The 12,832-nt window shown below is 41.1% G+C and overlaps 1 protein-coding gene across 3 annotated transcripts; it reads right to left on the minus strand.

The window, feature by feature from the left end:
- Positions 1-210: 210 nt before the first annotated feature.
- FAM161A (FAM161 centrosomal protein A) lies at positions 211-11,230 on the minus strand. Of its 3 annotated transcripts, none has more exons than XM_028721925.2 (7): positions 11,015-11,230; positions 8,666-8,896; positions 5,977-7,161; positions 3,824-3,991; positions 3,546-3,645; positions 2,392-2,552; positions 211-701 (listed from the first exon to the last, which is right to left on the minus strand). In XM_028721925.2, exons 2-7 carry the CDS (start codon positions 8,824-8,826, stop codon positions 464-466), a joined length of 2,013 nt encoding a protein of 670 aa, XP_028577758.2. In that variant the 5' UTR covers positions 8,827-8,896; positions 11,015-11,230; the 3' UTR covers positions 211-463. The 3 variants fall into 3 exon arrangements, with proteins under 3 accessions (XP_028577758.2, XP_028577755.2, XP_028577756.2); XM_028721922.2 differs by having other exon boundaries at positions 8,666-8,901; positions 11,015-11,222; XM_028721923.2 differs by lacking the exon at positions 3,824-3,991 and having other exon boundaries at positions 8,666-8,901; positions 11,015-11,219.
- Positions 11,231-12,832: the final 1,602 nt, after the last annotated feature.

The raw sequence follows: 12,832 nt of genomic DNA on the forward strand, positions 1-12,832 counted from the left end.
ATCCAGAGGGTGGGAACACGAGAACAGGCTTTTTCTGCAGTGGCTCCCCATCTGTGGATTGCTCTCCCCAGGGAGGTTTGCCTGGGGCCTTCATTATACACCATTAGGTGCCAGGCAAAAACATTCCTCTTTAACCAGGCCTTTGGTTGGTTGACATCCTGTGCCTTTTTAAAATGTGGGGGAAGGATTATTGGGTTGTTTCTGTTTCAATTATGAATTTTGTGGTTTTATATTGATTTTATCCTGGGAACCACCCTGAGACTTGCAGATATAGGGCAGTCTACAAATTTAATAAATAAAATAAGCCAGTTGAAAACTCACAGCTGATCAGCACATTAAAAATACTTCAAAACTCTATTTGCACCAGTTGTCTCATTTTCTCCATCTCTTATATTATTTGGAGCAACAGAATAAATTCAAAACACCAAAACCCACACAACATGGAAGCAGACATGTATTTCAGTTAGCCTTCATCATCACTGGATTTTTCTGTGGCAGCTTGTTCATTGTTTTCACTTTCATACTCAGGAGCCTCCTGGCCATCGTGATCTGGCTGAGCTTCCATGTCCTCCTCCTCTTCAGAGGCTTCCACATCCTCCTCCTCATCACCATCCTCCTCTCCACAGGACTGGGCAGAATGGAGCTGTGAGCTCTCCCATTCTCTCTCAGATTCTCCATCTCCTGCTTTATTTTCATTATCACTACAGGAGAAACAGAAGAAAAACACTGCCCATTGGCATCCTCTGAAGAACAGCTGAATACATATTATGACCCAATCAGATCACAGCCATAAGGAGCTATTTTCAAATTTGTCAACTGGCGTGATTTCGTGTTATTGCACTGGTGATAATGTTATTGCATTGTAAAATTTAGTTTCAACTTGTGTAGCATTATGGCTTGCACCCAATGCTTCACTAAGTCACAGGTCCATCAGTGCAAGGATTTATGCTTTGTGCAGCAGGTCCCCTCCACTTTTCCTCCCCCTCCCCCCCCCATGTGCCCTGAACCCTCCCAGATACCCTCAAAGGAGGCATCTGCAGAGACAAAACCATCAATCTCGGAATGCTTCATGAACAAAGAAGCCATCAGGCTGCCATGCACGTACATTCAAAGGGTGCACTGGTACAGAAGATCACTGTCCCCCAGATGAAATGGATCGTAAGCCCACAAGAACAAAGAATCCCTGGAGCAGCATGCAAACTCTAAATGCCTGCCCTTCTCCATCTTGACTGTAAGAAGACAGTAAGTGATAAAACCATCACTGTGTCCTTTCTTGAGGACATCCTGAAGCAAGTCACCCAGCAGCCTGCTTTCTGTGTGAAGCAATATACAGAATAGCCTTGGTTTTAAAATCAGCACTCCGATATTGGAGCCACGCATGTGGTTGGTCCTCATACTCATGGACCGAGCTCTAGCTGTAAGTGCCAGTCAGTCTCCATAGAATAATCAGCCACAAGCCCAGCTAGGTCAGCTCAATTAGAAGTTATCAAGCTAAAATTACTAATGTTCCAACATGATTGGTATATATGGGATGGTTCAGGGGGTGGCCTCACAGCCCCTCCATTCTAGGGAATACGCCTGAAAAATAAAGGCAGCTATTGTCATGTCCACTAGAGAGCTCCAAGTCTGCTGTTGATCTTCCAAAAGCTGCTTGATTACCTTGCCCATTCCAGTTCTTGCAGTTCTGATGTAATAACCTAATAACTGAGTAAAAAAGGAAATCCACACTTAGTGTAATCCCAGCTAGAGGAAGCATCCGTGGACTTTTAGGTTTTGGCAGTTTGCTTTACTTTGAGTACTTTTACTATCAATTCTTCAATCCACCAATCAACTGCAGGTATAAGGGCTGTGAATAGTCTCACATTCTTTTCAATGGGTGAAATCCAACAGTGTCCATCTGCCAGTAGAATAACCACAGCTGGCAGGACAGATCTCTCACCATCTCCCATGTAGTCCCCTGCATGTCCCCCAAATGTGCTCTGGAGAGTTGGGGAACCCACTAGACCAGACTGGGATAGCATGGGGGCCAGAAGAGGAAAAAGAGGAAGGGGAAGTCGATGCTGACTCACATGATGCTGTCACCCAATGGAGATTTAAGTCTCTCTCCAGAGAGGAGGTGCAGACATACCACATGCACATGAGGCTTTGGATTTTAGAGTTCTGGGCTATTAGAATAAACTACAGCAAAAGGGGCAGTTTGAGATTAAAGTTGTCAGTCTCCCTCTTAAAACATCTAGGCCAGGGATGGGGAATCTGCATCCCTCCCAATTTTGTTAGACCACAGCTTCCATCATCCTTGAACCTTGGCCACCTTGGCAGTTGGAGTCCAACAGCATCTGGAAAGCCACAAGTTGCCTATCCTGATCTATGGCAACCACTGGCAGTATTTACCTGTCGCCGTCTGCTGTCAAAATGTCAGAGCCACCACTGGAATGGTCCTGCAAAAGCATTTCTGTAGCTGTTTCACCTTTCTTTGAAACAAACTCTTCACATAGTCCCAGCTCTCGAAGAATACCGCAGTAATGCTTCTCAGCTGCTATTCGTGCATTTTTCTATATTTTAGGAGAGGTAGAGTAAAAGAATAACAAAATACATTACTAAGATACTCTTAAATTTAAAGAATATACAGTGGTACCTCAGGTTAAGAACTTAATCCATTCTGGAGGTCCGTTCTCACCCTGAAACTGTTCTTAACCTGAAGCACCACTTTAGCTAATGAGGCCGCCGCACGATTTCTGTTCTCATCCTGAAGCAAAGTTCTTAACCCAAGGTACTATTTCTGGGTTAGTGGAGTCTGTGACCTGAAGCGTCTGTAACCTGAAACGTCTGTAACCTGAGGTACCACTGTATACGGCTGTGGATGTGTACATTGGTTGCCAAACATCCATGACCTCAGAGCATGAAAATGTTGTGGAACACAAACACAAAGCTTTAGACAGTGGCATTTTTAAATTTGGTACTCAACACCTCTGCGCCAGCAAACACATTAAATGTTTAAATTACATGTTAAATATATTAAACGCTTAGATTACATATGTGCTCAGCTAGGGCTGGTTCATCCATCTCTGCCCTTGACTTGCAGCCTTAGGTAGAAGGGAAGACATACAACAACAGAGCAATACTATGTGCCAGAAATGGAAGAAGCAGACCTAATGTTGTTTCATTATTTTAAGTAAGCCACTTGGGATCCTTCTGGATCAAAAGGCAGACTAGAGATCAAGCAAGTAAACGAAACAAGTGTAAATAATCACAGTTAAATTAAGTGGCGTCTCCTCTACTCTTCACACTGTGATGGGTGAATTAGGAATGCAGAGTATAAAATAAGACAGCTTAACCGGGACCTTGCTGTACACAATTATAACCAGGAAGGCAGCAATCATTGCTGGTTGAGAAAGCACAGACAAATGAAATGAGGCGTACAGAAGTGATGCAATGGGAGACCAGAGCCTGGGAAGGTGGCGTAACTTGCATCACCTCAATGACAGTTCTTGATCATTAGATAAAGAAGAAATCTGGCACCCCAATATATGAGAGATGTCAATAACCTGTGTAGCTTGTTCCAACAACAGTGGCCTCTTTTCCACTCTTTCTTCCATTTCTTCCAGCTCCTGGAGATATTCTTTCATTCTCTGCTTTTCATGTTTCCTGTTTTTTTAATATACCATGACATGGAAATGGTATGGAAATTAATCATGAACTTTCACAGCAAAATGAAAATAGAAGCAGCAAGACTAAACTATGTTACACACTTTGAGGGCCTGCTACTGAACTAATGCTCTTGCACCTATAGGGTCAGGATTTGGAGGCTACATTAGCAGAATACCTGAGTATTTTAAACTTCGATTTATGCATCTGAGCTAGACTTTGATGGGGATCATTTGCCTCAGCCCGGGTGTATATAAGTCTCTGTAGCTTTCTTGCTCTTTCTTTTTGTTTTGTTCTATTTTTCTTCTTCTCTTCTTCTACCTTTCTTTTTTCCTCAGCTGACTCCCTGAATAACAAAATAAAGCAGAACTAAATAAATTTAAATTGAGAAAAGGCTTTATAGAATTTCTCAAGGATACACTTACACAGATCAAGAAGTAATGTAGTTCACACAGATGACAAATCCCACCCAAATACTATTTCATCTGGTGCCTGTGTCCTGTCTTGGAATACTGCCATGTTGCCTCTTTTGTGTAAGTATATTTTTTATTATTTAAACATATGTTTTATCTCTTTACCCTTATACATGATCGTGCACAATTGTTTTACTTTTTTTCTTTTGAATTGCTGGAATACTTTGTTAGTCTTGTGATACATTTAATAAAAAATGATGTGAATGGGTATGTGTCAATCTCAACTTTTTCTATGACTTATTATTGTAGATCATGGAATGAGTAAGAAGGTTGGCATAACTTAATATAACAGGAGATCCGCATTATGAACTTTCTTGATGCTGGTACCAGCCGTATCTCAAAAATATGTCATGGGAGGCACTGAAGAGACATCCTGAGCGCCAAATACCTTGTGCAAATATCAGCACGTGTAAATCTAGCAACTAATAACATCTAATCAACACCTGAATGGATGCCATCACGATAATACTAAGGTAACTTTAAGACAGGAAGTAAACAAGGATAAACAGTTCAGTCATTGCTCACTAGATCCTTTCAACTTTTTATTAAGCAAAATAAAGAAAATGGGAAGTAGGCAGGAAATTCTGGGAAGAAACAACAGAAGAATACAAATACTAAAATTATAGGAATTGCTCATCTCAGAGCTCCCTTCCTTCTCCATTAGAATGAATTGGCTAATTTTTTTACAAAAACCCTAGATTTTCTATGGATAGTTAGCTCTCCAAGCTCCAGGAAAGAATTCTTACTTAGCACTCCAAAGGAAACAACACAAGGACAAGTCTACCTTCCCCCGCTCCATTTCTTGACTTGCTATTAGTGTGGGTTCTGTGGTGAAATTGTCACACTCATTTTCTACAGGCTTTTGAGAACAGTTCAGGATTCTTTCACTCACTCTTTGCCTGCTTAAATTGTAATTTTGCTTTCTGAAGCAACATTTATCTATTCTGACACTTTCAATTTATATAATACACCTCTGGTGTAGGAACTTCTTGTTGGCACAACGGACACACATCATAACTCGATCAAAGGATCCTAAACCTCTCAGTAGTGTGTGCATGAATACACAAGTGTGAGACATGCATGTGAGTTCAGACATACATGCAATGTAAGAATGTACTTTCTATAATACTCTTACCCTAAAAGAGAACATAGCCAACCATCCATCCACAGTTCTCTGGAGACATCCATTGCTACAACCACTACATCAGAAGACTGAACTCAGGAAATGGTTGGCCCCCTTAGTCTTGTCAGTTGTGTAACAAGGGCAAAGTGACTGGTGCCCCAACACCAGACACAAGATCTGGGAAGAGGGGACGCAAAATCAGCTGCTGACAATGGAGTGTGGCTTAAAACAATTATGGGGAGGAAAAGGACTTCCCCACCCGCCACCCCCATTCCCTGAAAGCCCCAGAACAGCACATGGAGGAAGGAAAGGGGGGTTCATTTCATCTGAAATGCTTGCTCTGATGATTGCCTTAGTGCAACACTGAATTCCTCTCCAAAATAGCATGAATTTCATGCATTCAAAGATAATCTTCATATTTCGTTATCAAAAAAATCAAAATTAATATGATTAACATGATTATGTTTAGTTGTCATATGTTGTTAAACAGATATGAAAACCAATAAAAATTACTTATATAAAAAAAATCCACATGCAATTAGTAAAATCATTATAAACAGAATAATAATTTCATTAATCCCATGCGGATCGTAGTTTTAACTTCACTTAAGATATGCAGCGATAACTAAAACAAGTATTTAGTACCTTATTGCATCAACATGGTTTTATTTTCCACAAGCAACTTGAAATTAAACTCACGACAATTACATCAGTCCAGGCCTGTGAACAGCTCACCTGACTACTTGTAGTCGTCGTCTTGTAGATTCTGTAATTCTTGGAGATACAGGTTCTTCACAGCCTGAAGGAGATGAATTTGCATTCAAAGACCTCATTTGAGGCTTAGCTCTTGAAGAAGCAAAGGGCCAGCGTGTTTCCTTTAATTTTTCTTCATCCATTTGAATGTCCTCAAGAATTTTCTCTTTGTTAGATGCTATATTTGGTGTACAGAGATTGAAGGGTTCACAGGCTGTAATGTGTTTCACATTCTTCTGTCTCTGAAGCCGCTTCAGGAATTTTTGATGTAAAATTTCAAAATCTGGGACCTTGGCTTTGGTCTTTGGTTTGTGTTCCACTTCTTTAGTCAGCTCAAGATGATTTTGCTGCCTATTCTTATTAATGCCTCTGTTTCCTAACCTACTGTTAGGGAGAGATGAATTGCGCAGAAGTTCTTCTGATCTCATCTGAATTCTAATATCTCTATAAAGCTCTTCCTCCTTTAGCTTCTCATTAATTTCTGAACTATAAACAAATTTAGGAACTGGCTTTGCTTTGAATACTTTTGCTTTCTTTTCTGGTGAAGAAACGTACTTCAACTGCATTTTCTTCATTTCTTTCTTTTGTGCTTCCCGCTCAATAAACTGAAATGGCTTCTGTGTAGCTAGAAGGATCTCTTGCCTCCTCTCTCTTAGTGACTTTCTACGTTCTTCATTTTGCTGCATAATATCATGATAGAGAGGGAAAAAGACATAAGCAGGCACTGGATGGGCTCGGAATTTCTTTTGACATTCTGCTTCCTCCTCCAATTCTTTCTTCAGCAAGTTATTTTCCAGTTCAATCAGTGACTTTGACTTTATGTTCTGTTGTTTGATCTTAGCTTCTCTGATAGTCATCTGGAAAGGCTCAGGTATTGTGATCTTTGGGGACCACTTTTTTTTCTTCCTCCTGCTCTTCCTCAAAGTCTGTAATTTGGATAAAATACTTTGGTTGCAGTGAGAATAGTCCTCCAAAGATGACCCATCCCATGAATTTTCAGCTTGCTCCTTACCAAATGTTAGTGATCTGTTTTCACTGTTATTTTCTTCTAACTCTAATTCTTTATCAGATATATGAGATAAATCTGAATGAAAAGAGTTGTTCAAATCAGGCTCAGAAAATGATTTACACATATTCTGAGGTTGAAAAGGGCTTGGCTCCCAAGATCTAAAAGGAAATAAAAATGTGACGGTTAGTTTTCTGCAAGCAGCAAAATATAACCAGACTGCTTTGATGAATAACAGATTGGAGGAGCATTTCAAGTCTAAAGAATCCCACCAGTATAGCAGGTTGGGCTATACTGGTTGTGTCCCAGCTCATCGCCTTTGTTACCAGAAGCCTGAAAAATAGCTCTCCCCAAACTGCATTTGTTCCTTATGATAAAATGTAGAGTTTAGTGAAATATTTGTGTTAGGACCAAGCAACCATAGGCTGGATGTTAGCTTTACGTCTGCGATCAGAACTCACATCACTGGGTCTCCTGTAAGACAGATAATAGAAGTAAAAATAAGAAATATTCCTATTAGCAAAACTGAAAATTAATTTTAGAAGGCGCTCCCTAAGGAGTATCTGCACAGTGTTCTGAAACCTTTGGAAACCCCTATGCAAAAGTACTTTGTTACTATGAATCGGGAGATAAGCCACAGCTCATTAGCAGAGGATCTGCTTTGCATGCAGAATGTCCCAGGTTCAATCCTTGGAATTTTCAGGTGCTGCTGGGAAAGAAGCCAACTGGAAACTCTGGAGAGCTGCTCCCAGTCAGTGAGGCAATACGGAGCTAGATGAATCAATGGGCTGACCTGGTATTAAAGCCGCATACTATGTTCCCGAAATTTAATTTCAGTCCCATTTCAGTATTTCTGTCCTAAACCACGGCTTCAGATTTTGGTGTAAGCAGGAAGCCTGGTTAGTCTTAGCATCAGCTAATGCCACCATCCGACGTAATAGTTAATTGGTGCTGAATCCCTAGGAAGAATTTACACTCCAGTCCAAAAGGATCGAGTGGGGAAGAAAGTGCACTCCCAATTGCTTAAGCATAGTTAAGCAATTAGCAGTGTTACACACTCGGTAACTCTGAAAGTTAAATAATTACCTTCCAACATCTATATCTATATATAACCTATTGTACACGACAATAGTTGAACCAATTCTGACGTTTTCAGTAGGATTAAGGAGTTTATCCTACAATTAAGGATATTTTCAAACAAATCAAGGCAAGAAACACACACACACACAATACTCAGTTCTCTTCCTTGTTCAGCTGTTCTTTCTGAGTTCCCTGCAGGGAGGCAAGTGCGGCCAGATACAAAAATCTAGAACTGAAGGTTCTTCGGCAGTTTAAAAAAATTAAGCTGTTGGCATATAGTATATAAAACACTGTTTTGGTGAGATTATCAGCATGCAGATTCCTCCATAATATATATACAGGCAGCAACTATTTCATGCAGGGGCTCCGTTCCTGGCCCCTGCATGTGTCAGCAGAGCACACATAAGCACACCCCACCCCATTATGCCCTGTCCCCCCACCCCCACCCCATTCTGCCCACTTCCAGGTCCAAAAGACCTGCGCGTCAGCAATCACATGTCAACCCCTAAAAGGGTTGCTGCCTGTAACTGCAATATTTAACATCTTCAGAGAAATAACACTACAAAAATAGATTATAAACCATACCTATCATTCATACTATGGGTCACATCCACATTTGTTAAAGGTTGAACATCTTTTAGATACAGTTTATTCCGATACATGTTTTCCAATTTTGCCATGGTCTCCAGGTGAGCGTACTTAAGCTCTTCCAGCTTTAAATAATATTCTTGATTTGAAAGGTACATTTTGGAGAGGTCTATCCAGTCTCTGCAATCGGCTTGTCCAGTAGAACGCTGCTGTCTCTCAGGACTCAAACTATCCTGAAACAGAATATTATTATAATGTTTTCATTCCCCTTGGAGAAATAAGTATAAAATGCCAGTAATTTGGTCAAGTGGTAGGTGCCATCAACTGTGAAACATGGCGCCTCTCAGCACTGAAAACTGCTGAGAAATGGTAAAAGTAGGGTCCAATCTGCATGACATCATCCTGTAGCCAAAATTGCTCAACTGTAATAAACATTTAAATCCATTTTTATTTCTAATTTCAAATGAATAATTGCATTTCAGCAACAGATATACTACAACACTATGCACCTTTCTGGTTAGCTGCACGTAAACTCATTTCGACTCCTCTGATGTAAAGCTCATTAAGAGATTTGTGTAGGCTTGGTATACAAATACCATCTGTTTCCTATAGTATTTGTGACTTACAAATTCTCAGAAACATTACCTATGCTAATGTCTTCAATCAAAATGCAATAAGAGAAGTAAAACCATTTAGAATTGATTCCATCGGTTTTCCTTTATTTCATACAATTTACGTATATACCACTTGATTGTTAAAAAAGCATGCAAGTTAAAGAATTTAGAATGTTTCAAAACTTGCAGTGTTATTACCTTTGCAGTTGACAAATTTAAAAGTGCAAGCTTTTATTCTTAGAACACTACTACTCATTAAACAGCTGGTTTTCAGTCTGCCACCTTTCTTGTTCTAAGTGACAGCCCAGTGACATGATTGGCAGCAGAAAAGAGGGGAGGCAGGAAGACGACCCATGTGTCATAGAGCTTGATCCATCATACACAAAGACACACAGACTTTACAATTTGCACTCTCCTTCATGCCAGAGAGGAAAGGCAGACCTTAGCACAGCCTGGCAAGGTACAACTTCCACTCATACAGAACAAAACTGGACCTACAGCAATATCCGATTGTCGGCATTTTCAGCCCAGCATATAAAAAATGTCATGGTTACTCCCAACATCAGAAAGACCTGCCACCTCCGTTTAAAGCAAAAGTGCACAAGAGGCACATGTTTCACTCGCAGAGTTTTCATTGTGCTAATAAAAACACTGCTGGTTAAATGTGTGTCAATCCAGCAGTCATTCAAGGCACAAGCATGGGTGATTTTGAGAGGAATTGTCAATCTTTCAGTGTTTCTCTTTCTTTCTTATTAAGCATATTTGGTTTAACAACTGTTTTTCTTAGCTGCTAGCATTTGTGATTTCCAGTCATTGCAATCACAGCTGGAAAAGCTTTGGTTGCTGATTTCTCCTAGTTATTTACATGGTGGTTGTTTTGCTTTTATTTTTTCATACATGTTAGACGATGTATAATTCCCAATGCCCCAATATTTTCCCTTCTCTTAAGGCATTGTGTCCATGGCTGTAAGTCACTTGGCGATCTTCTGGGTAAAAAGCGACTAACAAGCTTACGTTTACCTTTTTAAGCTTAAAAAATAGATAAAAATTTTTGTTTAGACAAGCCGACCCAGGTGCTTAGAAAGTTCAGGTAATTCTAATCTGTTTCAGTATTTTAACTTCTGCAGGTTTTAAACTATGGTTGTGAATTTTTCTCGATTTTACTGTTTTATCTTTTTCTAAAAAGCTCTGAGGTTTTTAACAATCACACAATAAATTGTGTGAAATAAATAAATAAACAAAAACAATAAGAAGATTTCCCATCTAGCCTAATCCCCCTCCCTGCTCTTTGGCAAAATAGTTGCCTGCTAATTACTGGGTGGGAGCATTCTTCATTATTATTTTTCTTTCTTTGTGGTTATTGCATGTGCTCGTGTGTGTATAACAGACCTTCAGGGGACAAGGGACTATTAAGTTTATTATTATTATTATTATTATTATTATTATTATTATTATTATTATTATTAAATAATTATAAACATTATTATAAACATTATAATAATAATATTTAATAGTTAATAATTTAATATTTAATAGTTAATAATTAATAAATATTATTAATTAATATTAATGCGCTCCTCCGCTCCGCTCTTTTGCCTCGAGACCCGCAGCCAGTCCCACTTTTCCTGGGAGGAAGGGCGAAGGCGCCTCCTGCCGTTCCCTCCCGCGGCCACCAGGGGGCAGCCCTCCCGCCGCCGCCGACTCCGGCCTCCTCCCCCCGCTTTCGGCCTACCTGCCGCTCGCCGCCCCCCGGCGCGGGCCGCCCGCCCTCCCTCTCGTAGAGCGCGACCGGGGCCCTGGTGCGCGGGTCGACCGGCGTGTGGAGGCAGGAGGCGGCGAGCAGGGCGGCTCGGTGGGCCGCGTCCATGGCTCTCTTCGCGCGGCGCAGCGCAAGGCCGCTTGGCCCGGCTCGGTTGCCAAGGCGACGGCGCTACGGCGGCTCCCGCGGGACACAAAGCCCTCGCCTGCTGGCGAACGCGGAGAAAGGCCCTTTCCTGGCGAGGCGGGGCTGCGAAGCCAAGATGAGCTCTTCTCGTCCTTTCTCCTATCTCTTGCATTGCGGAGTTGGAAGGGACCCCAGGGGTCATCTAGTCCAACCCCCTGCGTTGTCCTTGGCTGGGCTCGAACCACCGACTTTCTGGTTGACATCCAGGCGCACTGACCCAATACGTATAATCTCCCTTGTCTGCCGAGACAGACGGGCGCCAACTCAATATATATAGGAGGCAACCTGGCCTGGGTGCTTTAGCTGAGATTTCTGCACTGCAGGGCGTTGGACGAGATGACCCTCGGGCCCCTTCCAGCTCTGCAGTAAAAGTGGTGAATTTAAAAAAGAAAGAAATTTGGACACTATTATTTCCCCACCCCATAGTGAGCATAGGCACTGACTTGTGCCTGGGCGCCCACAAATTTTTAATGGAGGGGCCACCGCCCTCCCCCAAGTTCCACTCTGTAGCATGTGGGTGCACACATCACATCAGCACACACACACCCCGTGATGTGCCCAAGTGACAGCAGCAGGCCATGTGAGGGATATTATTATTATAATTATAATTATAATTATAATTTATTATTATAATTATAATTTATTTTAATTTATATACCACCCTTCAATGAAGATCATCACAGGCAGGGCAGTTTACAGCGTAAAGAACTCAAAATACATAATGTAATAACAAAACAAAACAGTGTATCATGTCCACCTATCAGAATTTCAGGGCGGTGGGGGACAAATAAGTATTCGTTCACTTTATTTGTATGGAGTTTTTCCACACCCAAAAAGAAAATTGCTCAAAGCAGCTTACAACAAAGAAAACAGGAATACATTTCAAACACTAAAGCAATTTAATAATACCGTACAAAAAATCAAATTTCAATACTATATAGTAAGATAGAAGCATTCAGTAGCAAAAATAACAAGGGAGCTTCACAGCTTCACCTTAGTCCTAGAAACACCACTGAGATTGTATGTAAATTATGAACCATGCTATGATGTAGCCCACTGTTCATATCTCTCTTTTGTATATTACTCAGTTTGTGTATTATGATTTTCGTTCTTTCACAAGGGAACCAAAAATCATGAATAGCAGAATAGAATCTTAGAATCTTAGAGTTAGAAGGGACCCCAAGAGTCATCTAGTCTAACCCCCTGCAATGCAGGAATCTCAGCTAAAGCATCCATGACAGATGGCCATCCAACCTGTTTAGAAACCTCCAAAGAAGGAGAGTCCACCACCTCTTGTGGGAGTCTGTTCCACGGCTGAACAGCTCTTACCTTCACAAAGTTTTTCCGAATGTTTAGTTGGAATCTCCTTTCTTGCAACTTGAAGCCATTGGTTTGAGTCCTACCCTCTGGAGTAGGAGGAAACAAGCTTGCTCCATCGTCCGTGTGACAGCCCTTAAGATGTTTGAAGATGGCTATCATATCTCCTCTCAGTCTCCTCTTTTCCAGGATAAATATACCCAGCTCCTTCAAGCACTCCTCATAAGGCTTGGTTTCCAGACCCTTGATCATCTTTGTCGCCCTCCTCTGCACACATTCCAGCTTGTC

The sequence above is a fragment of the Podarcis muralis genome, chromosome 3, assembly GCF_964188315.1.
Source record: "Podarcis muralis chromosome 3, rPodMur119.hap1.1, whole genome shotgun sequence".
Lineage (NCBI taxonomy): Eukaryota > Metazoa > Chordata > Lepidosauria > Squamata > Lacertidae > Podarcis > Podarcis muralis.